The sequence below is a fragment of the Athene noctua genome, chromosome 7, assembly GCF_965140245.1.
Source record: "Athene noctua chromosome 7, bAthNoc1.hap1.1, whole genome shotgun sequence".
Classification (NCBI taxonomy): domain Eukaryota; kingdom Metazoa; phylum Chordata; class Aves; order Strigiformes; family Strigidae; genus Athene; species Athene noctua.
The window spans coordinates 24,314,365-24,339,458 of record NC_134043.1 but is presented as its reverse complement, the minus strand read 5'-3'; the positions used below and the strand labels follow the sequence as shown (position 1 = coordinate 24,339,458).

Here is a 25,094-nt window from a genome sequence, read left to right as displayed (position 1 = left end):
GCTTTATGAAGACAAAACTTAAAGGGCTGGCTGTAGCACAAAACAAAGCCACAAAAGATGTCTGAAAAAATTCTTTCTTCAGAAGTCAAGGTTTGCTACAGCATTTTATTTAATGTTTTTTGTACTTGATTTTGCTTATGTTGAAGATGTAGGCAGGTGCACCTTCTTCAACTGAAAATTACTCTGCTTAAAGAATATTAGGTTTGTGTTACAGGTGATTAATTTCACTTGAAATTAGCTTGGAAGGGAAAACATGCTAAACCTACTTTATTTGTTGGTTCTTTGTTAACACGTGCTATGTTTAAGAAGCTGTAAAATGTTGACTCTGACAGTATTCTTTTGCCTTTCTAATCATGAGTGTGTAGTAAAATGTACCATCTTCAAAGTTTAATATGTTCCATAATGTTACATGTACTCGTACCTCAGTCAGAAATAGCAGTATCTTTTACTGTTTAAATCTTTATAATACTGATGATAGCATGTCAAGCCAGTCTAAGTACAGATATTATTTATAATTTAATGTTTTTGATACTTGTAATCTTGTTTCTTTTGATAGCTCAAAGAAATACCCTGCTTCCAGCCCCCCACCCAAGTAACCCTATTCTGTTTGTTTTGTTCTCACCCCTATTTCCACGCCAGTAAGTGGCCAGATAGATACTATTGCTTGTTTATTTATGGGCTTATAACAAGGTATGTATGTGTATTGTGGTGTGCCATATCTGTCTGTGATGAGCATCTCTTTTTGATAAAAGTCATTGAATGTATGCTGGAGAGGAAGCGCAAGTATCAATTATTCTCTAAGTCGGGTTTTTGGTGGTGTTATCAAACATTCTCTTATAGTCTATTGACAAAAAAGGCTGGTCATTACCCTCAGTACCAATGGGACTTTCAGCTTGTGGTGCAGTTCAGATTCTGATCAAATTGTAAATACCCCTCTTAATTACAGCATAACATATACCAACACAGTTGCTTACCTTTTGTAAATGACGAAGACAAGACTCCTAAATGCTGTCATATGGAGCCTGATATTAGCAAAATATTTTGTTCCATTTTACTTTAAGGATAAGGATAATTAAAGATATGACTGATATATCAAATCTAAATTGATCTTGAAGATATTAATTAGTTTCCATAATTGCAATTAGGACCAAAATCTAGATAAGTATAGTAGTATTTATATTTGGTTTTTAGTATCTTGGTGGCAGCTTGGAGCAGCTAGAAACAATAAAGTTTAGGCTATAGGCAGCTTCCTTTTTGTGTCAAACTAGTTTTATATGCTATATCATAAAACTTTCAGTCCAATCAGCAACTACATTTAAATACTGCAAATTGTGGCAGCAAAACAATAATTCTGCTGATTAGCCCCTTTCCATTTCTTGTAAGTGAACTGTTTATGCTGTTGAGTACCTTTTGAAAAAAGAAAAAGCCAAAACAGCCTTGATTAGTCAAGGAGTAATTGGATGACTTGATTTTAGCAAGAGAATGAATTGGTTGATGATAGCCTGTAACTAAGTGTAGTGGTTCTGTTCAGATGAATACATAACATACAGTCATCAGATCTTGACAGGTATAACATAAGCAATGCAAAAATCTCTGGAGGCTGAGGTAAATTTTGTCAAAGAATTTTGAAGCTGATTCTTGAAAGAAATGGAAAGAAACATGCCTGCCATTAGATGATACAGTTTAAAATGTGGCATTTGTTACTGCTGTGATGTATACATATTTATCTGCTATTACTTTTGTATGTGAAGAAAAGATGTAGTCTGTGTGTCTTGGCTGCCATCAAGACCTGACAAATAGAAGTTCCTGCTCTTCCTCAGGAAAAAAATGGAGTCAGGTCTCCAGCCAGTCATTCTGTTTTCTGGATCTTTTTTATCTAGTATCACTTGAAAGCAAAGAACCAGGTATCAGTGTGTTACTTCTTTAACCACATTGGAAATACTTTTGGGCCCCCCACACTTGGGCCCAAACAGTCCAGATAAAGTGCTCAGCGAAAGATAAATCCTTCCCTGAAACTGAAGAATTGTTTAGGTTTGGGCCCACTGGCAACAGAGTAGGGAGCTGGATATGGCAGCGATCATTTCCAAGCTCCTAATTTCTAGTAACTTCAGGTTAAGTCATTACGTTTGGTGCTGTTAGATGGCAAAATGAATTCTGCTGCTGTGTTATGCTTTACTGTTTTCCTGTTTAAATATTTGCCTTGTTCTGGTTGCAATATCTGCATGCCACTAAAACATTATGGGGATTTACTGCAGCAGATTTGTTTACTTACAGCAAGCTTGGCATTTATAACTCTGTAGTCATTGTTCTTTTACACTGAAGGAAGTGGCAGGGGTGTATCTTTCAAGCTAGATTGCAAATCCATCAGCGTTTTCTGGGAGATTATTTGGAAAAAAGCTTATAGCTAGAAAACTTTAAAATATAAAAGAAAAAGAGATGGATTCCATTCAACATCCTTTTGACTAACTTCTGATAAAAATATACTTTACCACTGGGGGATTTGTGAGACACCAGAGAAGTCATAATCAATTTTTTAAATAATGAAATTACTTTTTAGGGTCTCCCAGTTGACCTTCCAGTATTGCTGTATGCTTAGCTTAGTTGTTGACAAACAGATGCTTCTTTGTGGAGATTCTTGAGTAAGTCTATTTTGTGTACATATTTTTTCCTCCCCATAGGATAAACCGCTTCCTCTTTTCTCGTATAGTAAGTAGTATGCTATAGTTTCCTATAGTGAGAGGGCAGCAGTTTTGGAGCATAGACACTATAATTTCAGGAAACCTTAGGCAAAAGGAAGGTGCTGTGGCTTGGGGTAATGTTTGAGAAATACTGAGTCGTGTTCTAGAAGCAAATGCAGTTGATGAAGACGCGGGAAGAAAATAGATTCTCATTATATTCATTGGAGAAGGTCACTGTCCATAGGCTATACTGTCTTGAGAATGCTATGGTATGGCCAGTTTTGGAGAAGTTCATATTAAATATATTTTAAAATTAGTATTTCATCTTTCTGAAAATAAGTGGCATAGTTAGATCAGTTTATTGTTTGATGAAATTCCAGAATATTACATTTTTTTAAAGACAACTTTTTTAGCATAAGTTTAAAAATATTGAATTATTTAAAATGAAACCTTAGGAAGCTAGATCACAGATCTCAGCAACCAGTAGCCTGGCAGGTGTGAGTATGCTGCAGAGGATAGTGTGTAGGCAAGTTTCTAACCATGGAAAGATCCATCATATTTACAGAAGTTGAGCCCTCATTATGTCAATAAGAAGACAAGACACATTGTGTTTGAGGTTCACTGTATTTGAACACAGCTCATAATTGAAATGGGTTTTACCTCTGAGAGGTGTTTGTGCTTTCTGTTCGTCTGCAACTATCCCATTCTATTCTTCTTCCTCCTCACCTGGATGCCCTGTTAGGATGATTTTTCAGGGAACCTTTCCTCCCTTGTATTTCTACCAAGCTTGCTCGAGCTAGTAATCGGTTTGAGATCAAAACAAGACTACTAGATCCTTTTCTCCCTGTCACCATTATTTTTAATCACTGATGCTGTTCTAATCAGTGATCAGTATCAGCCAAGCCAATATCAGCATTTCTTTGTCGATGTTTATTTTTCATTTGCCTTCTTCAGAGTGCTACATGTCCATCAGCTAGCTGGTATTTTTTTTTCTTTGTGATACCCAAGATAATCTTACCTGTTCCTTCAGAAAACTGAAATTCTCATCTGTTTGATGTGATCTTGCATCTCAAGACCTACCTCACATCCTCCCTGCCTCTTCCAGTTCAGCATATTTTAGTGGGTCCTTTTCATTTTCAATGGGCTGCTTTTTTACGTAGTGCTCTATATTAACTACTTATACTACTGCTTACTCAAGGTTCGTGGCCTGTGTCCACTTTGTGCATCTTGTTCACTGTACAGGTGTTGCACTATCTTTAACATGCAACTAGTGTTCATTTCTTCCACAAGAAGAGTCAAGTGACCCAGTGAGGAGGAGAGGCAGCTAAATTGTTCCCTTGAATCATCAGCTCAGTAGAGGGACTCCTTACCTGACCAGGCAACTGCCTGTTACCACATATGGGTCTTTTGTCATTGATGTTGCCTAAATGAGCTGCAAGATGGCTGCTGACATGGGTGTGAGGGTGGCTGATGGGAGGAGGAGACTTGAAGGAAACTCTGGCAGAATGTTGAAGTGTTCATGGGTTGAAGCATTTAGTGGACTGAGAGGAGAGCAAAGGTGAAATGTATAGATTCAGTTTTATGGGGGTGGAACAGAATTAATTGGTTTTCAGTGAATAGAGAACAGGATTTTTTAGTGAAAAGGTATGGGAAGATGTGAAGAAATGAAGATAATTGCTGAAGAAGTGTTTTACTATTGTTTAAGACAGTGGAAAAATAAGAGTAATATATAAGCTGTGTTTTGTTATTATTGACTAATTTACCTTACACTTGCTTTTTCAGAAAAATGTCATTCTTAAGACCAAAACAGGCTGTTTGCTTTACTTTTTATGTTCTAAATGCAAGATCTTTACAGTTATGGAGGGTTTTTTTGTTGTTTCTTAAACCCATGGTCACCAAATATAGAAGAAAGATGTAAACAAAATGCAAATATATTATGTAGATGGTAATGGACACTTTTTTTCTTGATACCAGGAAGAAAGATAACCTACTTTTTTAGCTGCATAAACACTACTCATCTGTTGAGAAGGTTGGGCAGGTAGACTTTTCTTTGATCGTGTGCTGGCTTTATGTGTGTATGGCAGGGTTTTTGGTAGTGGAGGAGGGGACTACAGTGATGGCCCCCTGTGAGAGGCTTCTCAGAGCTCCCACAGCTCCAAATTGGACCCTTCTCTGCACCAAGGATTGGTGCAAATTGGACCCTTCTCTGCACCTCTATGATAATGTATTTAAGAAGGGGAACCTGGGAGGGGGATTTGCCAGGAGGACACCTGTGCAAACACTGAGGTCATTGGAAGAAAGGAGGAGGAAGGGGGTCAGGTGGGCTGGATCAGAAGCCTCTCCCTGTATCCGACAGTGAGACATCAGGGCCACCCCCATGGAGTTTATGGAAGTCCATGGTGGAGTAGGTGCCTACCTGCACCCTGTGGAGCACCCCACACTGGAGCAGATGACTGTGCCTGAAGAAGGCTGGGACTCCATGGGAAGAAGCCCCCACTGTTGTAGTTTGGCGCTGAGAGGATTGCAATGTGCAGGAGAGATCCATGCCAGAGCAGCTCTGAAAGAGCTGTGACCCATGGGAGGACTCACACTGGAGAGAGTTTGTGGAGGACTGTCTCCTGTGAGAGGGACTCTATGCTGGAGCAGGGGAAGAGTGTGAGGAATCTTCCCCCTGAGGAGGAAGAAGCAGTGGACTGATCATAATCCCGTCCCCTGCCCCTCTGCGCTGCTGCAGGGGAGGAGGCAGAGAAATTGGGAGCAAAGGTGATCCTGGGAAGAAGGGAGGGGTGGGGGGTTAGGGTTAGCAGAAGGTGGTTTTAAGATGTGGTAATGCTTCTCACTGTCCTACTCTGTTAAGTGATGGTGTTGTAAGTGTTTGAATTAAATTGGTGTTCTTTTCCTTCTTCTAATGAGTTTGTCTTTTGCCCCTGACCATAATGGGTGAGTCATTCCTCCCTGCCTTTATCTTGATTCCTTCCCATTCCTGAAGGGGAAGGAGTGAGGGAGTGTCTGTGTGGTGCTCAGTTGCCATCTGGGTTCAAACGGCAGATCTGTATGGTAACATCTTCCTATTTCTTTTTCCCCCTTTTTATTCAATATTTTCCTTGTAAATCAGAACAGAGCTGTTACATTTTGTTTTCTAGTATTTGTTCATCTGAACAGCCCATGTCCCATTAAGTCAGGTGTGCAGATAGGGATTTATGGACAGCAAAGACTACAGTATCTCTTCCTGAATTGCCTGGCATTGGTATGGGTTAGTGTAGTGAGTTTCTGTTTGACAGAGCAGCCTGTTCTCCCATCACAACCACTGTCAGAGTTGGATCTATTGCTGAGGTGATTTTCCTTGTACCAAGGAAGCTCATTAATCGTCTTTGGAGAGAGGCATCTGATGTGAGAGGAGGAAATTTCTGGTAACCACTGTTTTAAAGACTTCATAAGTTTATGTGAAAATGATTTTGACATTTGACTGTCAACAACATTTTAAACCTGCGTACCATGTGTTTTGATATAAAATCTATATTGCCAAAACCACCGTTTTCAGTTAAAAAAAAAGTTAAAAGAAATGATGAAGTTTAAGATGTGCGTGACAATAAAAAAGCTCAGTTTTCTCTATATCAGTTAAGGGATTCTTTGTAGTTTATTTTGTTTCCTGTCTTATATTCAGTACAAGAAATGCCTTTTTTTTTTTTTCTCATATGAAAAATCAGTTATTTTCATTTTGGTGATATTAATATAAAATTATTTTTGTGGTTGATTTCTCAGGCATATCTTTAATGTTACAGGATATGCATGCAAATACTCTGAAAATTGATGCAAGAATAAGTAATAAACTGTTTTAAATTGTTCATATTTTTATTTTTTAAATATGTATTGATTTTTGGGGCCTTGGGGTTTTTTTTGGTGATGGTGCTTATCTGATAATTTAAATCCTAGTTGAAGTATGTTGCCAGATTGTCTTCAGAAGGGCATGAAGTCAGCACACATGCTTCAGTAATATCTGGTTGTTTTACCCTTATGTTTCCAGTTGGCAATTTGAAATTATGGCTTCAACTGCACTTTAAATATGTGATAATAGCATGTGTTTCTAATAAGGGCCAGCACCATTTTGTTCAGATAGTGTGAATGGTTGTCACTCATATATGACAAATGCACCTTCATCTGCTTCTTTGATGGCCCCCTAAAAACCATACCCTCAAATCAGGCCGATGAAATTAGCTGCTGTGTAAATTGTGTGTCTGAGTGGTTCATTATCTAATCACCGTCAGAACCGCAGTGATAAAGTAGATTGAAACAGGGACAAGGTCTGCCAGATGATTTCAGGCCTTTTTTTTTCAAAGCTCTGTTTCCCTTGGAAACACTAAGAGTCATTCAGAACTTCAGAATTCTTTGTCTAGAACTTCTTTTTTTTCTTAATGCATAAAATTGGTCGGCCAGTGAGAGCTGCCGGGGTGATTTGTAAGGTTTTCTTTCCATGAGTCTTTTAGTCATTACTGTGTGTATTAAAATGTTCTGCCATGTTCAATTTAGCTACTATGTTTGCTACTGCTAGGTTAGATACTGTTAAATACAGTGGTACCTATTTTCAGGAAAGTGCTGTAGCCTGTTCCTATGTATAAGAAACTCTTAAAGATGTGTTAAGTGCACTCCTGAAATGACAAAGTGTTATGCTTTTAAGTATCTGTATAAAGCTTTGGATTCTGGAGTTGGCATATAAATTAACAGACTAAACCAGTATGATGTAAAATATTGCAGGTGACAGTATGACAGGCCTACTGACTTTATCATCTCAAACTCTTGTGACCCTTAAGAGTATGTTGTAAATATATATTTCTTTTTAGCTTAATATGTAATTTAAGTGTTCTTTTGTTTTAGGAGCATTTGAAGATGATGATATCACTCATGTTGAAGGAAGTGTAGATCCTGTTCGTGACATTGAAATAATACATGAAGAACTTAGACTTAAAGATGAGGAGCTGATCATGCAGAGTATAGACAAGCTTGAAAAAGTAGCTGTAAGAGGAGGAGACAAAAAATTAAAACCTGAATATGTAAGTATATGTAAATGACCTATAAAAGTAGGTCATTAAGTACTCTCTATTGAATTGAAGTTTTTGTGGTGTTGGGTTTCATCATTGGTCTCCCACATGTATAATACAAAACACTACTACTATTTTTATGTGTACTTTAAAGTAATTTTTATTATGAGTTGAAAAATTATCAGAATTATTTGCTGTGTTGGCAGTGATAAAGCTAGTTATAATTTTTTAAATGTAACGGTTATTTTCTTGCTAATACAGCTTTATATGGGAATTGCCAATGCTTTGTCAAACTTATATCAGTGTTTAGTTGTAGTTCAAAGTCCAGCAGTCACTTCTGGATTATTCTTGCTGTTAAGTTCTAGTCTGATGTTGGTACTAGTATTTCTGCAGCCATCAAGTGAATGTGTTTTCTTGATGTGGTTGCACTTTGTTTCTTTTAGTGCATGTTAAATAAAGACTGCTGGCTGAAATTAATTCTAGAATGTTGTGGAAACCTGTTTAAATGAGCTCAATTATCTCAGGGTAGTAGTGGTGTTTCTTTGTAAATTAGAAATGTATAATAATTACCAACTTCAGAGTATATTTTTGTAAATGATTATTTTACTGCCACTTGACTTTTGAGTCTGCTATACTTTGTCAATAGTCTAGTTATTAAATTTTCTTTATTTCATTAATCTTCTATAAATATTTCAGGTGGTATATAAAGTGCATTCTCTAATTACTACAGCTTATCAGTGTGGAAATAGACTATTTATGCTTAACAATTAAGTAGTAAAAAAATACTGGTTTCTCCCATGGCTTTTTAGGTATCACGTAGTAAAAAAACCATTGTCATATCAGTGCTGGTGTTTTAGTTTATTAGCATTGAAGTGCAAGGAAATTTATTGGCCCTACCTAGTGTTTGAAAGTAAATAGGAATTGAAAGTGAACATTCCTCCAAGATGTTGATCTTCGTGATGCAGTGTTAAAAAGCACCTTCTGTTGGTGAAGAACTAGACTTCTGTCTTGGAAAGTATTTTACTCCCTGATTGGTCTAAGTCAGAAAAAATAGCTATTGTTGGATGATATGAAGGCTTTCCTGCAACCCCAGAGATAGAAGCAGGTATGCTTCATTTAAGGTCTTAGCTGATGTGTCAGTCCAACCTTGAGCACACGTGGACAGTGATTTTTATCTTTTACAAAAAGTTGCACCTGCTTAGAGGAATAGTGCAGCTTATGCCTACAGTTTCAAATAGCATCCACACAGTCTTTCACCTTTTAATTCACATTAAAGAAAGGGGCAAGCAAAAATCCTGTCCATGGCAAATTCAAAATTCAGCCCAAGGCTAAATTTTGCATCGGTATGAGATGATGAAAATGAGGAGCGTTGTGATGCTGTTCTGCCCCAGTCTTGAGCTCTTATTGCTTACTTTCTTATGTGGCTGTCTTTGGAAACAGCTTTGTTTGGCTTCTCACATTGGAGATGTTCTCATCAAGTTTTTGAATATACATCTGGATGCTTTGAGGGTTTCATATCATAGTCTTCCTGCACTAAGGAAGAAGTCAGCATTTTTGTGACTGCAGAGAGACATAACTCAAGTGTGTTTTAAATAAAATTCTTAATAGTCATCATGTAAGTGTAGTGGGTGGTAGGTACAGTTACTGTTGTATGACAGAGCTTTCTTACTCATGTTTTAACTATAGGAAGTTGGTGTGTGTTTGAAAACAGAAAATGTCAGATTATTCTCAAATCAAGGGAGGCAGTAAATAACCTCAAATCTAGAAATGCAGTTTAAATCAACTAAATTTTTTTTAATCTGCATTATTAATCTCTCTTTACCCAGCTACGATTTCTCATCCTTTTCTTTGCTTCTTCCTTCAGTCTCCAAACTATTATTTAATCTGTAGTTCACCTGTCAAAATGACTGTGTTATCTTGTGTTTGTAAGCTACACTTCTTGTCATTCCTTGGTTTTTTATCCTTTCTTTTTAAGAGATGCGCAGAAAACACAAGCTTCTTGAAGTCATGTTGCTCTTCCACCAGTTCTGTTCTCAGTAACAGCTGTTAGACTTGGCCAGTCTCAGCTGAGTTTGTTAACAACAATAGAGGTTTCAAAGGCATTAAATGGCTTTGTTTCATGGAAAGGGGTGGCTGAACAGAGCAGAGGCACAAATTAATGTTCCCCTTTAGACAAAGGCTGCACCTACTACAGTCCCTAGGGAATCCCTTCAGGGAAGTGCTGTGGGGCATCATGTCTGTGAGTCCTGCTGATCTTAGACCTTCTTGCTTGTTTTCCTTTGTGACTTACATGCTTGAATTGTAAGGTAGACAGTAGACTTAGTAAAATGGACTCTTTTTAATGCTAAAGGCATGTGAAAGCTCTTCCTGGTTACTTTTTTCCGGGTAAATCAATCCCTAGGCCTAGTTACATGGCTTCTACAAATAGATCTATGTGGTTATAAGATTGTAACAGTGATTTTTGGTTTTTTTTTCCAGCTACTAGAGGGGTTTATTTAGACGTTCAGCCAGTGGGTTGTGAGGCACTCCTGTACAGCTTGCTTTGTCTATTTTCCTTTAACGTTTTGTGTTGCAGAGAAAGCCTATGGCTGCATTTTCATAGTGTACTGTGTGATTAACTGTGTGGTAAATGACTTATGGGTCTAGGAGAGAAACCATATCGTATTGGTGAACAAAACAGTTAAAAGACTTTGCCTCTCTAAAGCGGTAGCCAAATGTTAGGAGTGTCTTTTGCCTGTTTGATCATTCTGCATTTCTCAAATCTGTTGCATTTTGCAGTTAGCTTATTGGGCACAGAGAGATTTCCCTGTCAAGCACAATTTGTAATGTTGTTTACATGCAGTTTGTGCCTACTGTTCAAGGCTGCTTCTTTCCAGGGCAGAAAAGTAATTAAGAGACATAATAGACTAGAATTAATACTTTTTTTCAAACAGGTTGTTGTCCAAGAAGGGGTGGGGGAAGGGAGGCACTGGAAGAGAACTTTTCAGTATTTCACTTTTTAAGTTATTTACCAGTATAATATACTATTCTAATATTACTAATATTCTGTTCTTTCCGTAGCAGAGGTGTGCAACAAATGGGTCTTGTTTGTCCTCTGAGTGTTCCTGGTCATTTTCCCTTTCAGGAAAACTGGGAGGTTACAAGGGAAAAAAACAGTATTTATAGGTTGTTTTGGGTTTTGTTTTATTTTTAAGGCACAGTGTTAAAAATATTAGTCTCCTTTTCATTGTTTTCTTTTTCACATCCTTTTGGGAGTAGAGACACTTGAGAACATCTTAAGAGTTTTAAACAGTTGAGAGTTGTGAAAGTTATGTGGTTCATTCAGATAAATATATTGCAAGCTTTCTTACCTGTATCACTTTCAGACCTTTTACTGGCTTGCTTTCCTCTGCTGAACAGAACTAGCACTTGAATTGCATTTTTTGTTTCTTTCCACTTTTTTGGAGAGCACTTTGAGATCTATTGAGGAAGAACACTATATAATGTTAGAGAAAGAAGGTGAGGAAAGAAAAAGAACTAATATTGATCTTAGTCATGTATGTTTTTCCTTTGGTAGTCTCCTGAATATAGCAAATAACCTTAATATGAAAGCTAAGGAAAAGTTACTGATTTCAGAGAAGCTATGATCAACGTGTGACCTATGTAATCTTATTGTTGGCATCAAAGGGGATTTCACTGTGTGTTTCTTGAAACCTAACTCAAAGTAGAAGTCATTCTTCTTATTTTATAAATATGAATTGTCTGTGTTAGAGAACTCTCTTTATCAGTAAGCCTCCACAAGTGTAACTTGATAGTCTGAAATTTCCAAAAGGTTTAGGAGGGAAAAAAGAGAAAATTGTCAGTCTGTATCAGTCACCAGTTCTTAAATCTGAGATTTGGATTTGATTGCCTGCCTTCTCACACCTGTGTTCTAACTTGTTAATTAGCATTTTTCCTTCATGCAAGCCCATGTTGCATACAGTTGGTAAGTTCACCTTTGTGCAGTGACCTGGCTTGCAGTTGAATACAGTGTTAACTGTTCGTCCTGTCTCTCAGAGAATTGATTTCTCAATCCCCTGTCAGCAGAAATAAAATAGCCAACTGCTGTTAGGGAGCCATCAATGAAATAATTTTCAAGTTCTACTTAAATCAATGACACAATGTGGTCCGAGATCAGCAACATGTAATGTTGCCATAGGCTTTGAATAGCTTCCTTTACACGTACGTTTTTGTCTGTTTTGCAAGTGTTCTCACTGCCTTCTTAGAAATGACTGTCTGCCTTTAATAAGGGTATTAGTCATTTAGACTCAGTATACCTTTAGATATTATTTTGGCTATAACTTTCTAAAGAGATATTATAGAATAAAAATACCCCGGTTATTTGCATGTATTAAAACAGTGCAAATATACTTTCAGAAAGCAATCAGAGTAGTTTTGATTTCATATTTTAAATCTGTCTGGTGCTGGTATCTGCAGAGATATGAGAAAGATAGTGAGTTAAACTTTATTATTAGCTTATTATTCATCTGTCATTTTGCGTAGCAGGATATTTCAGAGTAAAATCAAATCCATATGAATTTATAGATCAGAATGTACAAATTTTAAGACCTATTTTAAAACTATACATTTTTTAATGTATGGGATTTTCAGGCCTGGAGACAGAAGTCTTGCAGCTAATACACTATAATATAGTTAAGTGAACATTATTGCAGGATTCTCTTCCATTACTGTTCCCATGTGATTCAGTTCTAGTCCTTAGAGACTGACCCTCTGCAGTAGATAGCTGTTCCTTCAGCCCTTTGTTAGTGCATCAGATTTTGAATTCCAGTGCGGAATAATTCTTAGTGGTAATGGTATCGTGATTTATATATCTGACTGCAAGAATGTTATTTATAGTTGAGTTCACGCAGATTATTAATGTTAGTGATATGAAGACAAAATCTTTAGGTCAGTATCAATGTCCACAGTGTTTAAGCTTCCAGTTTTGAAAGATGGCTTTTACAGTAGGTCAGGTTCAATGTTCACTGCATTTGAACTTTGAGTTTTCAGTTGAATGAGGGGTGCTTCTACAAGTCATGTGAGATATCTAATTTCCATTGTTAAAGTCTGTCAATTTAAAAATAAGATTAGTTTTTCAAATCACATTTTGTAAGAGCAACAGTAATTGCAATTAGGAAAAGAACAGTTAGAGATTTCATTTTTAATGTAATAGTACCAGAACCATCTAGTGCATATTTAACTTACAAGGAGGACATTAAGCTTTGTTTTGTTACTGTGATGGGTGATGAACCTAATAATTGATACAATGACATGGAGTGTAAGTATCTGTCAGTATATATGTACTATGAGGAGTAAAGCAAAATCTTCTTAATGATGTTTTAAGTAGCTTTAATACCTTTCTTCCTCATCCATTCCATTTAGCGTCTTGGTCCTGATAATACAGTAACGGAAAGATTATTTTTTTTTGTTCATTTAAAATTACCAGTACGGCATGGGAGATACTTCACAAACAGCAGAGACTTTGTAGATTCAGTTTCTTCTCATTACCAATACATACTAGGTGAAAATGGAGTGAAAATCTTTCCTTACTGCAATATTCTGATGAATGGGATGGCGCCGAGCAGAATTTGCTGACCTCGTGCTGCAAGCACTCGCCAGAGTTCTCACGGATGGGTGAACACTTATTTCCTCTAACTGATGATGTCAGTTGGGAATTTTCACCTTTCTTTCATTTCAAGTTGAAGATAAATACAGTGATGAATTGTAATTTCCCCCCGCCTCCAGTTTCTTTGGTCTCTCTTTGTGAGGAGAGTTTAGAGTCCAGTTTGTACCACTGGAGATGGAGGGAAAGGAACAGCATACGTATACACTGTTGACATACTTTCTGCTGATGGCTGTTAAAATTAGTAACTTAAATGTTAAACCATAGGGAAATGAGAAAATATTTATATTCTTAATGCATATAATTATGCCTAAAATCTTTAGTGGACCATTTACTGTGCTTAATGTGGTATTTAGAGGAAATTAAATTTTATTCTGGAGGACATTTGAATGTAACAGGAAAATTTTCATGGCAGATGTTTGTGAATTAATCTGTAGTAAAGCCTGACTTAAAAGTACATAATGTGTAAATAAACATTTGGATTTCTTCTGGTATTACCAGTAAACAAAGAGAAGTCAATCCTTAAATACTTCCTGTCAAGGCTGATCTTTCCTGTGTAGATTTGAACAGTGGCTTATAATAATTACTTTTGTAAATAATGTCTGTTTGGGTATGTGTAGATCTAAGCCATGCTGTAATTTTTAAATAGTATATACATATGCCCAAGTAACTCCATATATGAATAGTTGTTCTGAAAAAGACACCTTTTTCAATTGGCTTAATATCTAGAACAAATGCATTCACACATGGATTTATTTGGAAATAAGAATGTGTAGATTAATGCAGTAAGACAAGTTGAGTGGAACTCTGGAGTTCATTTTACTTTTCAGTGTGATTTCCCTGTTCTACATTTGTGAACTGCTAGAAATAATCACTTGTCAATAGAGTGCTTTCTGTATTTTTGCCTGCTTTTTTCTTTGAGAAGCTACAAGTGGCTATATATGATTTTAAGTATAATGCCTTAGAACTCACAAGCATGATCAACACAGGAGAATTTGGGGATTATTGACATGAATTACATTGCCTGGAATACTTGTAGGATGTTTTGGGTGAAAGTAGTTGCTGTGGTTCATAAACATTATTGGCATCTAGCTCTGAGTAAATCTTGTATCATGTACAGCTTGTACTGGCTCTCTTAGAAGGTATTGAATAGAAGGAAGGATAATACACTTGTCCTAAATCCATTACTTCTCCTGTTGTATTTTTATTAAAGTCAGTAAGCAAGGGAATTGTAAGAGATTAGATATTGTTTTGTACCACAGAGGAGCTCATTGTCACTCCAGTTGATGTAGTACCTGACTTGTTCTCTTTATTGCACCCAGCTGCTACAGCTTATTTAAGCACTTTACACAATAGAAAAACATGATCTAGCTTTTTTTTAAGCTGCAAAATTTGTCTTAATTATAATTTAAAAATACCACTGGTTTTAAATATCGTTTTTACAATAAATTCTTACATTGTCGCTTCAGCCTCACTCTTAAATTGCCGGAAAACCTCCAGGAAGAGCAGATTGCTGAGGCTATGCTAAATTGAACTGAAAAAGGTTTCCAAGGAAAACCATGAATAGGACAACAGTGGGCATGGTACACACCGTACACCTTGTGTTAACAAGGAAATTGGTGTGCACACAATAAACTGGGTTTGATGGAGCACAGTTTAGTTATGAGTACTCTACCTCAAATGGCATATTTATCTGTATCTGAAACACCATCATAGCTATTTTGAAGGCCAGATGGAATGCTAATTATTATCTAGTTTGATCTCTTGTATATCCCAATTTAATTCTCACAATTGTGGTTAAAATAGAATATATCTCCTAGGGGGGAAAATTAAACTTTATTTAAAAATTTTCTAGCTAGATATAAATTATTGTAACTTGCATAAGCTGTGCCAGTGATTATCATTACTGTTTAGACAAAGCTTTAGTCTGTATTTGTCAAGCTTCAACATCCACTCATTTAATTTCTGTATGCTAGTGTGAAAAACCCTGTACTGTGTGATTTTTTTTTTTTTTTGTTACCTATATATATGAAATGCAGTAAGAATAAAAGCATAAGATTTAAGCACATTGAGTCTTCATGTATAAGTACTTCTTGAAAACCTCTCTTTTTCTCCAGTTTTTCAGTATTTCAGATAAAAATGTAGAATTATTCATATTGGACATTCGCCTGTTTATATACTCAAAGACTGTATTAGTCTTTTAGTTACAGTGCAGTACATTTGCTTGCTATCCTCAAGTTTTCTCAGGCACTCTCACAACGGGGAAGTCCTCTACCTGGTAAAAACTGTATCCACCTTTCCTTGTCACCCACCCGTCAAATGTATGAATTTGAATTTATTGTATTGTAAAAAAAATTGTTTGCTTTTGCTAAATCTGTCTAGCAGCTCTGGTCACTACACACATGATTCATGTTGTTAGTAATTTACTCTTCTCAGAATCTGTGTCATTAACGTGATCTATTTTTGGCTGTTGATGAAAGATGATAACTAGCAAAATGCAAATAATTTGTTTGGAGTGCCACCAGAAACATGCTTATTGGAATTTCTGTTTACAGTTACATTCTGAGACCTACTGGTTAGGTGATGTTGACTGTTTATTGTAAGCAGTATTTTTTTAATTAAATACGTCACTGAGCTAGATTCTTTCGGGAAGTTGAATATATTAGTTATATGCTACTACCTTCATTATTGATATGCTGTACTGATTGGACTTCTCTATGAAATGAGAAGAGCTAAGAGCTACAGATAATGTTTCAGGTATTCCTTAGAGCTTTTGTGAGGTGCAGAGCAGTGAAAATGATAGAATTTTGGACAATTGAAACATTTTAATAAGAACTGTTTAACTGCTTTTGAAGTGTTTACTGGGATCTGGACAGTTATTACATCTTGGAAGTTTTGAAGGATACGAATAAGGTGTTGAGCAACACTATGCTTCCCCAAAACATCTCCCTTGATGAGGGGAAAAAAAAAGCCTACTGTACTCAGTTACTCTCTGTAGTAGCGGTGACTTTTGCACTGCCTGCAGGATCACGGAGAATTCACTTGCACTTTGAAGTGTGAAGTGATAATCCTCACAACTGCTTACTTCTTTATTAAATTTGCGGAAGTTAATTACATACCCTGATAATTTACAACAAAAAACTCACAATTCTCCGATGCCAAGTAGGCAAGTGAGTTTTCCAAGTTTCAGTTTAGTCCCTCATGCTGTAAGAAGAATTTGGCATTGACACACATTATTACTATCATCCATCCAGAGAGTTTATTAATGTATGCACATTTTTCTACCGTATCTCATGAGCATGTCTTGACAAATCTCCTAAATGCAATTTAAATGTATTTATAGTATTTTATACTGTTGGGATTTACTGTAAAAGTCCTGCTTAGCATTTGTGGGTTGACTACTTGCCACCTTTGGAAAATGACAGCAGGACGTAAAATCACTGTATTGCATATAGCTAAATATACTATAGTATTTATATGTACTAAATATATTGCCACAGATATAGTCAGATATTAACTGGTGTTTAAAACAGTGGTATTTGATATTCATGAAGTTTGCTGTATTTCAAATGCCTTGACAACTGTAAGTAAATTGGATTTTGGAGGGGGCTTTGATGGCTTTTGAAATGGTCCTTGCTCTAATGTTGCTAGCTGAAAAACAGAACAAGAATATGCCTCTCATCAAACAAGAAGTGGATCATTCTGCTGGTGACAGATTGACCTCGAAGTGTGCAACTGGGGAGGCCAGATCTAATAAAACAAAGTGGATCATTGCTCTGTATTCTGTTATTAAGCATCTCGGAGTTAACTAGAGTAGTGATTAAATGTGTTTTAAATTACTGTTACAGTGATAGTGAAGATAAAAAGGTCACTTCATACTCTTTCACCAGGCCTAAACAGAAGCAATTAATAAAACTAAAAATGATGCTATATGAGATATAACCTGAAAATGTACTACTTGCTTTTTATGTGTTTGACTATTGGGGCAGCTGAGTGAAGTAGTAGTATGTGGAAACAACTGTCTTTCTTCATATTGTCATTAGTATTTAATGATTTCTTGTTAAGAGATCATATCAATCTCATTTAAATGGAACACCACCATTGATGCAGGGGCTTCTGAGTTCATCTATTTCTCCTTTTTTTTTTTTTCCTTGTTTTTTCTTTTCTGGACCGTCTACCTTACATTCTGCATGGTTAACTGCCCAGATAGTCCATCAGAGAAAATTGACTTTGGCTGAATTTCTAGATTTTTACCTTGTCTTATTGCCTCACCAGCTTCAGACATAAATGCTGTTACGTGCTTTAAGTTTCCATCCTTTAAGCTAAATAAAGTTTTCCAATACTTTGTCACCTTCTCTGTAAAACCAAAATAAAATTGCAAATACGTAGCTGTTGGTTGTCACCGGCATATTCAGTTGTCAGTCAGCCTTCCCTGCAGAAGTTAGCCGTGTAATTACTCCTTTACAACAACAGTTGCAAACAGCATCAAATCAGGTACCCAAATGAGAACTCTGAAAAATTAGGTCTGTACCGAAGTGGATTTAGATGTATTACTGTAGGTAGCAGGTGAATGCTGAAGAGAAGTTCTGATTGTCTGCTGTGTGCTCTAGGTAGGCTTTAGAAAGAGCAAACTTTATTTGCTGCGTTGATGCTTGAAATTTTCTGGAGGTTGCATATTTTGTAGCTACCCTTACAGTGTGATTAAAAACCATTTCCTTGCTGCTTAAGCCTAAAAGATTGGCTTTGATAACTTGTGCTATAATGTTTTTTTTCTGTCAATTTTTTATCGATTCCAGTTTATATGGAGTAATGCGTTGCTATTGTGGAGGAACTGTAATGCTGAAAGCCATGTGGTGGGTGCCTACAGTAGTAGTTTAAAACCCGAAACAGTGTGTAATTGGAATTCCTTCACTGCTGAACAGGAATCTTGGAGATTGTGATGATTTTTATATATCTATTTAAACAAAAGCAGAGGATAAAGGTCTTAAATGAAGTGGACCTATTGCTAGAATTGCTTCCTTTACCTTGTTTATGCTGATTAATTAATAAATAAAAAGCACATAGGGTTAAAGATAAGATGGTACCACTGTTTTCTTCTTCATGTGTAATCTTGTTGCATGTCTCTACATAAGCTGTTCTGGCCACTCATCATAGTAACCAGCTGGGCCATTTCACCTGCTGGAGCCATTAAAGAGGACTCTCTCCCCCTAGATTAATCCCCTCCGACATTAGTTTTTTGCTCTGACAACTGGAGCAGGCATTCAGAATTTGCAGGTGGCCAGTGTGACGCACATAATTGCCTACAATTTTAGGCAATGAATAAAAATGGTCTACATTACTTGTCAAAGGTTGTATATGCAGTGCCAAGTGAGATCTATGGGAAGCCTTTTAGGGTTTAAAGAACAGTTAATAGCAAAGCTGCACAGTGCTTTTTTAATCATAATGCATTTGTAATATAGCACTTTGATCTTCTCCTTGTAGGAAATGGTGTTATATTAGCCACTTTTAAACATTTATGAGTGAAATTCAGTTATAGGAGAGTAAAAGTGATTATTCTTAGGCAGAACATGTTAGATTTCATTAAAAGTTTTAGCTTGCCCCTTCCTTGTTAAAATCTGTGGGGAGTCCTGTTCCTGGAGGGTTTCAAATCAGGATCTGAAGATTTAGAAGAGCTTTTCCTTTTTTTTTTTTTTTTTTTTTTTTTTTTTCACTAAAGCAACTGCAAGACTAGAAAAGACTGTTGTAAATACTGATGTTGTTTGTGGTTGTTTATAAATGTACTTCAACTGCATAGCATTAAGCACAAAAACCGTGTGCTCAATGGTTTAGGGAATGTTTCCTTGTATTTTAAAGATTCTAATTCTCAGTTGCGTCAATTATAACCTAAAAATGCATTATTTAAAGCATGATCATAAATTATCTACAACAAAAAATAGGCAACTCTAAAATGTACTACTCCTAGAAGAGCCGAGTTTGACCTTTCAGACCCAAGAGCCTTTTATTAACACCTGCCTGTAAGGAGAACCGTGCCACACGCAGCTTTCGGATTCACGACCACAAAACTGATGAGGAAAGGCTTGAAGGGTTCAGTTTGTGTCACTTGCTGTTTGCCGTTTCCATTTCACAGATGATTAATCTTTCTGTGAAGAAAGGCCAGAGAAACAAAGCACATTGGGCTCTTCCTGCAGTTACTCCTTCTGAATGCACACTAGCTTGCTAACTAAAAGGCCTTTAGATTTCCTGCCGAGAGAGATGTTCTGAAAGTGAATGCAGCTGGTTGGAGGTCACCAGTGCAAGGCTCTTGCCATTGTGTAATGGAGGCTTTGGCAGGTTTCATTTGGGGGGGGGAGGGAGAAGGTGTTGGCGAAAAATTAATGTGGAATAAAAAGGGCTTTGGCCATTTGAATTAATTTCTTGAAGGGTGGATCATCAATAATAGGCTCAATTTCTTTTGCTCACAATTTAAAAAAAAAAGATATTTGCTGTGTTTTTTCCCACCCATTCCTTTTTCTTAATGGCATGTTTATATTGTATGTGGTCTCTCGTGCTGGATGCTGAAATGTCGCGTCTTACTGAGTTTGAAAAGCAATCTAAAATGTACTGATTTTTACATATATTTTATGAACTCTGCTAATTTTCATAGTGGTGAGAGATGATACTTGAGTATTGTGTATTTAACCTCTTAATTGTGGGATTTGTATTGCTTTAATGATCGATATTGGTCTGTAGTGACGTCTAAAGCAGCAATTTCTATTTTTCTGGGAGAGTAAAAATTTGTTTTTACGAGGCATTATCAAATTTTTAATTTGTATGTATGTTTTGAATCTTAACATACACATGCCTTGTTTATGGAAGAGAATGAATGGTCTGATATCCAGCTGAGTTTTTGACTTTGTTTTTTCTTGATCTTGCATAGGACGTAATGTGCAAAATCAAGACATGGGTAATAGATGAAAAGAAAGCTGTCCGCTTCTATCATGATTGGAATGACAAAGAGGTAGGCTATAAATATTATCCCATGAATTGACTTTTAATTTTGCTACCTGTTACTGTATTTTTGTAAGGGTTTTTTTAGATTTCATATTGTATTCAATGCTAAATTTGTCAGCCTGTTCAATGTTTGTCAGTGATCTATATATTACACTTTAATTCTGTTGCCTTCTCAGACATGCCATGAGGAGAATGGTCATAAAATTAACTCAGGTTGGTATATCTTGTTTGTAAAATTCTCCTCCTGTATTTTCACTTCTAGATTGATGTTTTGAACAAACATTTGTTTTTTACTTCAAAACCGATGATCTACTTGGTTAACCTCTCTGAAAAAGACTACATTAGAAAGAAAAACAAGTGGTGAGTGTGTTCAGGTTAAATATCTAAATCTATGTTTCTGTTTCACATTTTTCAATGGTGAATATTTCCTTGTATGTTGAAGATCACCAAGGATATTAATTAAGAGGAATAAAACTAATGTTGCACTTTTGTTACTTGTACTTAAGTAGCCTGTCAATGGGAGCATAATGCATATGGCGAAGCCCTGAATGAAAGTGCAGAATAGAAAAGAATATGCTTTCCTTTTTTACGTTTTTACGTGAATCCATTAACTGTGAAGAAAATAGATTTGATTTAGAAGTTCTTATTTAAACAAACATATGGTTTTATCATGTTATATAATGCTGATTGAGCAACATCTTTTTCATTGCGAAGGAATGAATTGAATGACAGAGGACTAAAGCTATGTGAATTGCAGAGAACTCTTTCAAATGTGACAAAATTTCTTATTTTAACAGTACTCTTCTGTTTGTAGTTGGGTGCCTGCTTCCTTGCCACTGCTTCTGTTTGCTTAAGGTTTACAGGCCTCTTTTCATGGGCGTTAATGCCTTGAACAGCACAGATTTTAGTCAAGTATTCCTGGCATCAATATTATGACTTGAGTACGTGGTGGTTGCGAAATCAGTCTATCAGACATTCAATGAACTGGATGAAGATCCAGTCCTAACATGGTAGACATATGGTGGGAATCTGCTTTTGAGAGGTACAGCATTTAGCATGTCATTGGAAGCTCTAGGTGGGATAAACAGATAAAGGTTTGTGGAGGAGGGAACAGTTTGAGTAGTATACAATGAAGAAAAATCTATGGCAGTATATTTAGTTTAAAAAAAAAAACCAAACAAACCTTTTCTTAGTATTCAGATCCTTAAATGTTGTACTTGTGAGATACTTTGAAGATATATAAACGTATGTTTGTGAACAGATATATGCATGTTACTCATCCAAACAAATCAAAAGTATCTAAAGCGGAATATCTGAATTCTCCTGAAGTACACCCTCTGTTTCTCCCTGTACTTCATTAAGTACTTAGATGCACATGGTTTCAATTTTCCATTAAAAATTCTCATTTCCATATGATATCAAAGAGTGAGAAGGCTTTAAACTGAAAAATAAACATTCATAGACTGGAAGCCAAAACAATAATTAATGTCAGATGGTTAACTCCAATAAATCATTAGAATAAATTCTGTGAAATTACTGCAACTAAAACTGTCCTTCTGATACTCCGAGACATTTTGTGTTAGTATTAAAGAACAAAATTTAACCTATTTAATAACAAAGCCTTTCAGCTCAAAATGCAGACCTTGGAATAATCTTGATAACCAATGTAATAATGTAAGCTTTTTATATTTGGCCAAATTTTATAATTTAAAATTTGTTCCTCCTTTGAATGCTTTTGATGATTTAAACATGAAAAGTGATTCTAAGCAAGGAAGTCTTTAAAATTAGGATAGTACTGTTTGCTCTGTTACTGTCAGGTGATATTTTTTTTGAAGTACAAATATTGAGGTTTCCTAAGGTTCGCTATAACAGTATACACGTGGAAGTTTATGTGAAAATGGATGAGTTGGTTTCCCTGTCCAAAAAAAGGATCCACGCACCTGTATTTGGATGATTACAGGTAGAGCTCACTGGCTCTAATTGTACAGTAAATACCATTTCCCAGACCCTAATGGTAGACAGACTACTTAGGAGACGCCAGTCTGTGATTTAGCTGTCGCCAGTCACCCCATGTTTTTTGTGAGACTAGTTGTGATGATGACATAGTTGAACTCAATTGAAAGCAAATCTTTGTATAAATTGCAATTTTTAATTTGTAAAAGATCAGATGTTTGAGTTGAGGAGTCATATAATGAAATGGTTTAACTGTTTCTATTACAATTAATGATTTAGTTTTTAAAAAGTATACCCACATCTCATGGATGTGAGTGTAATTGTAGCTGAAAGATCAAAGCCTGGGTAGCTGAGTGATGTTCCAGAAGAGAATTTACCACATAGCCATTTTCAGTACAGTTTCTGCCTCCTGCTGTTCCTATTTTCCCTCAAGCTAGCCATTGACTACCCCCTGTGCATCCCTGCTCGTAAAAAATGATTGAGGAAGTATTTGTCATGTATTTATGAGTGGGAAACATTGTGTGATAGGGAAAGGCATCTACTAGAACCAGAAAGATTGCCATTTTCTTTCATTCAGCCACTCTGCCACAGCTTTAAATCCTCTGTTTATGCAACATAGCTTTTATATTTAAGAGCAGAATAAATGTTTTCTATGAAGGATGCTAACGGTAGGCTTTTGTCATTTGTGTGGTGCAAGCAGATGTAAATGATTAGGATATATTTTACTGTTAGATGCCACTTAATTTGTGATTTTTATTATTATTTTGAGGAGTAGAGGTTCATATTTGAAATGCAAGCCACATTTAGACTAGTCGTTCAACTTAAGTTTATTTCTGAACTTAATTCATAATATTGCTATAACAAAAGTGAAGTTAATGCAGGAAACTCAGCAGTAAAATGTTTTCATAAGACTTTTACAACCATCAGAGTGTTTAAAATGGCAAAGGAGAGGAGAGGCTTTTTGATTGTGGGTAGAGAGGCAAACTAAAATTGCTTTACTGGGTCACTCAGAATTAATGAACATTTTAATTGTTAGTTAAAACACAAGTGCTAACATATTATTTTTCAATCCAAGAAGAGAAGAAAACACTGTGAAAGATAGGACTATTGTGTGTTTGAGTAGGTGTGTTGACCTTTTGAAAGATGTAAAAACTGGAATGGCTCCAAGCAGTTACTTGCTGGTTTTAACAATGTTGAATTAGTCATTCAGCTGATTTATGATTAAGACCTAGCTCCTGAAGAGAAGCTGACATGGCAGCTGTGTTAGTCGCACTTGTGTTATGATCAGATGACAGTAATCATGATGTTGTATGGGGGAATCCACTGAAACCATTCTTACTACATATTGCTGTGCTCTAAATGAATGTTTAAGCCCTTCTTTTAATAATTCCTAATGGTTTTTATATGGATCTAGTACCTTAACATGGTATATATTTGAATTTTACCGTGAAAGAATTCTAAATAAGCCTCTTAATTTTCAGTTAAAACTGCTTTCTGAGTCACAGGATGTCACATAAATCCAGGACATGAAATTTATCAGTCCTTCACCTAGTTAAAGGTTTACATTTTAGTCTTGCTAAAGAGGGTGCTTTTAGCAGGTCATAATATGGATTCTAATTATGAAATATATTGAGCTAATTAATGAGCAGATGTAGTGGCCCATGCTATTGTATTTTGGACTTACTCTTTACAGTGAGCACGAGGAATACTGTATGTGTCAAAGCTGCATAGACTGATCTTTTGACTCAACTTCTCAGGACTAAAAAGCAAATTTTTTCATCCTATGCCTAGACTGTAATTTATAGAGCTGATTATGCTGATAAATATTTTCTAGTAACTATAGCATCATAATTAAGTCATCTGAGACTTGATATGGATTTTTGAACATTGTTTTCTCTAACATCATTCAGAATTGTTGAATATCCAAATGTTAACGTTATTTTCAAGGGCTTGTTTCTTAAAATGTTATGGTAGACATTCTGTTAACAAAAATAAGTTGGGTGTTGATGGAATAGGGCACCTTTCTTGAAGTATCTCCTGCGTTATTTAGAAAGATGGTATAGATGTCATAATAAACAACCTTTTTCCCATTAATTTTTATGGCATTTTTAATGTTCTTAAGATAGAAGAGGTATAATTAGGTCAGATGAAGGGTCTATGTTGTTTGGTATCATGTTTCTGACAGGCCACTAACAGATGTCCAGGGAAGATTATAGGAACAGATTAAGCAAACAGAGTGTATGTGTCCAGCTTTTTGCAATCTGTTATTGTAGAACTAAGCCAGATATGATATACTTGTGGTTAATAATTTCGGACTGATTTTTATTCTATGAATTTAGCCACTGACCTTTTGAACTCAAGTATACTTTTGGCATCCCAATATCCTGAAGCAAGGACTTCCACAGTTTAACTATGTGCTATATGGAGAAGTACTTCCTTATGCTTGTTTTGGATCTGTCACATCATAATTTCATTTGATGCTTCTTAGATCTTCTAGTATGAGAGTGAATAATCCTTTTTTATTCATCATTTCCATATTGCTTCAGATGTTCCAAATATTAAAAAAGGGGGGGGAGGGAGAATCTGACATCAAGAAAGAAATATCAAGGGTAAAGTACAGGAAGACTCAATAGATTTGAGTATGAATTAATATGCTTCACTCAGTTTTTCACTTTTAAGCTAACTAGGAATGAGAGTTATTACCTGGTGGCAAATGGAGACTTGGTGTTCTTGGTTGCATTTCTGTGGGTGTGTGCCCAATCATGGAATAGATCTAATAGTTGTGTGTTCACCATC

The 25,094-nt window shown here is 36.0% G+C and overlaps 1 protein-coding gene across 2 annotated transcripts in view; it reads left to right on the top strand.

Annotated features, from left to right (window-relative positions):
* Positions 1 to 25,094, top strand: part of OLA1 (Obg like ATPase 1) — a 101,988-nt gene that overhangs the window by 41,384 nt on the left and 35,510 nt on the right. For both annotated transcript variants that reach the window (XM_074910448.1, XM_074910449.1), the window contains 3 exons: positions 7,551 to 7,726; positions 20,272 to 20,352; positions 20,608 to 20,705. In XM_074910448.1, the coding sequence (XP_074766549.1) occupies positions 7,551 to 7,726; positions 20,272 to 20,352; positions 20,608 to 20,705 (355 nt within the window). The remainder of the gene's footprint in view (positions 1 to 7,550; positions 7,727 to 20,271; positions 20,353 to 20,607; positions 20,706 to 25,094) is intronic.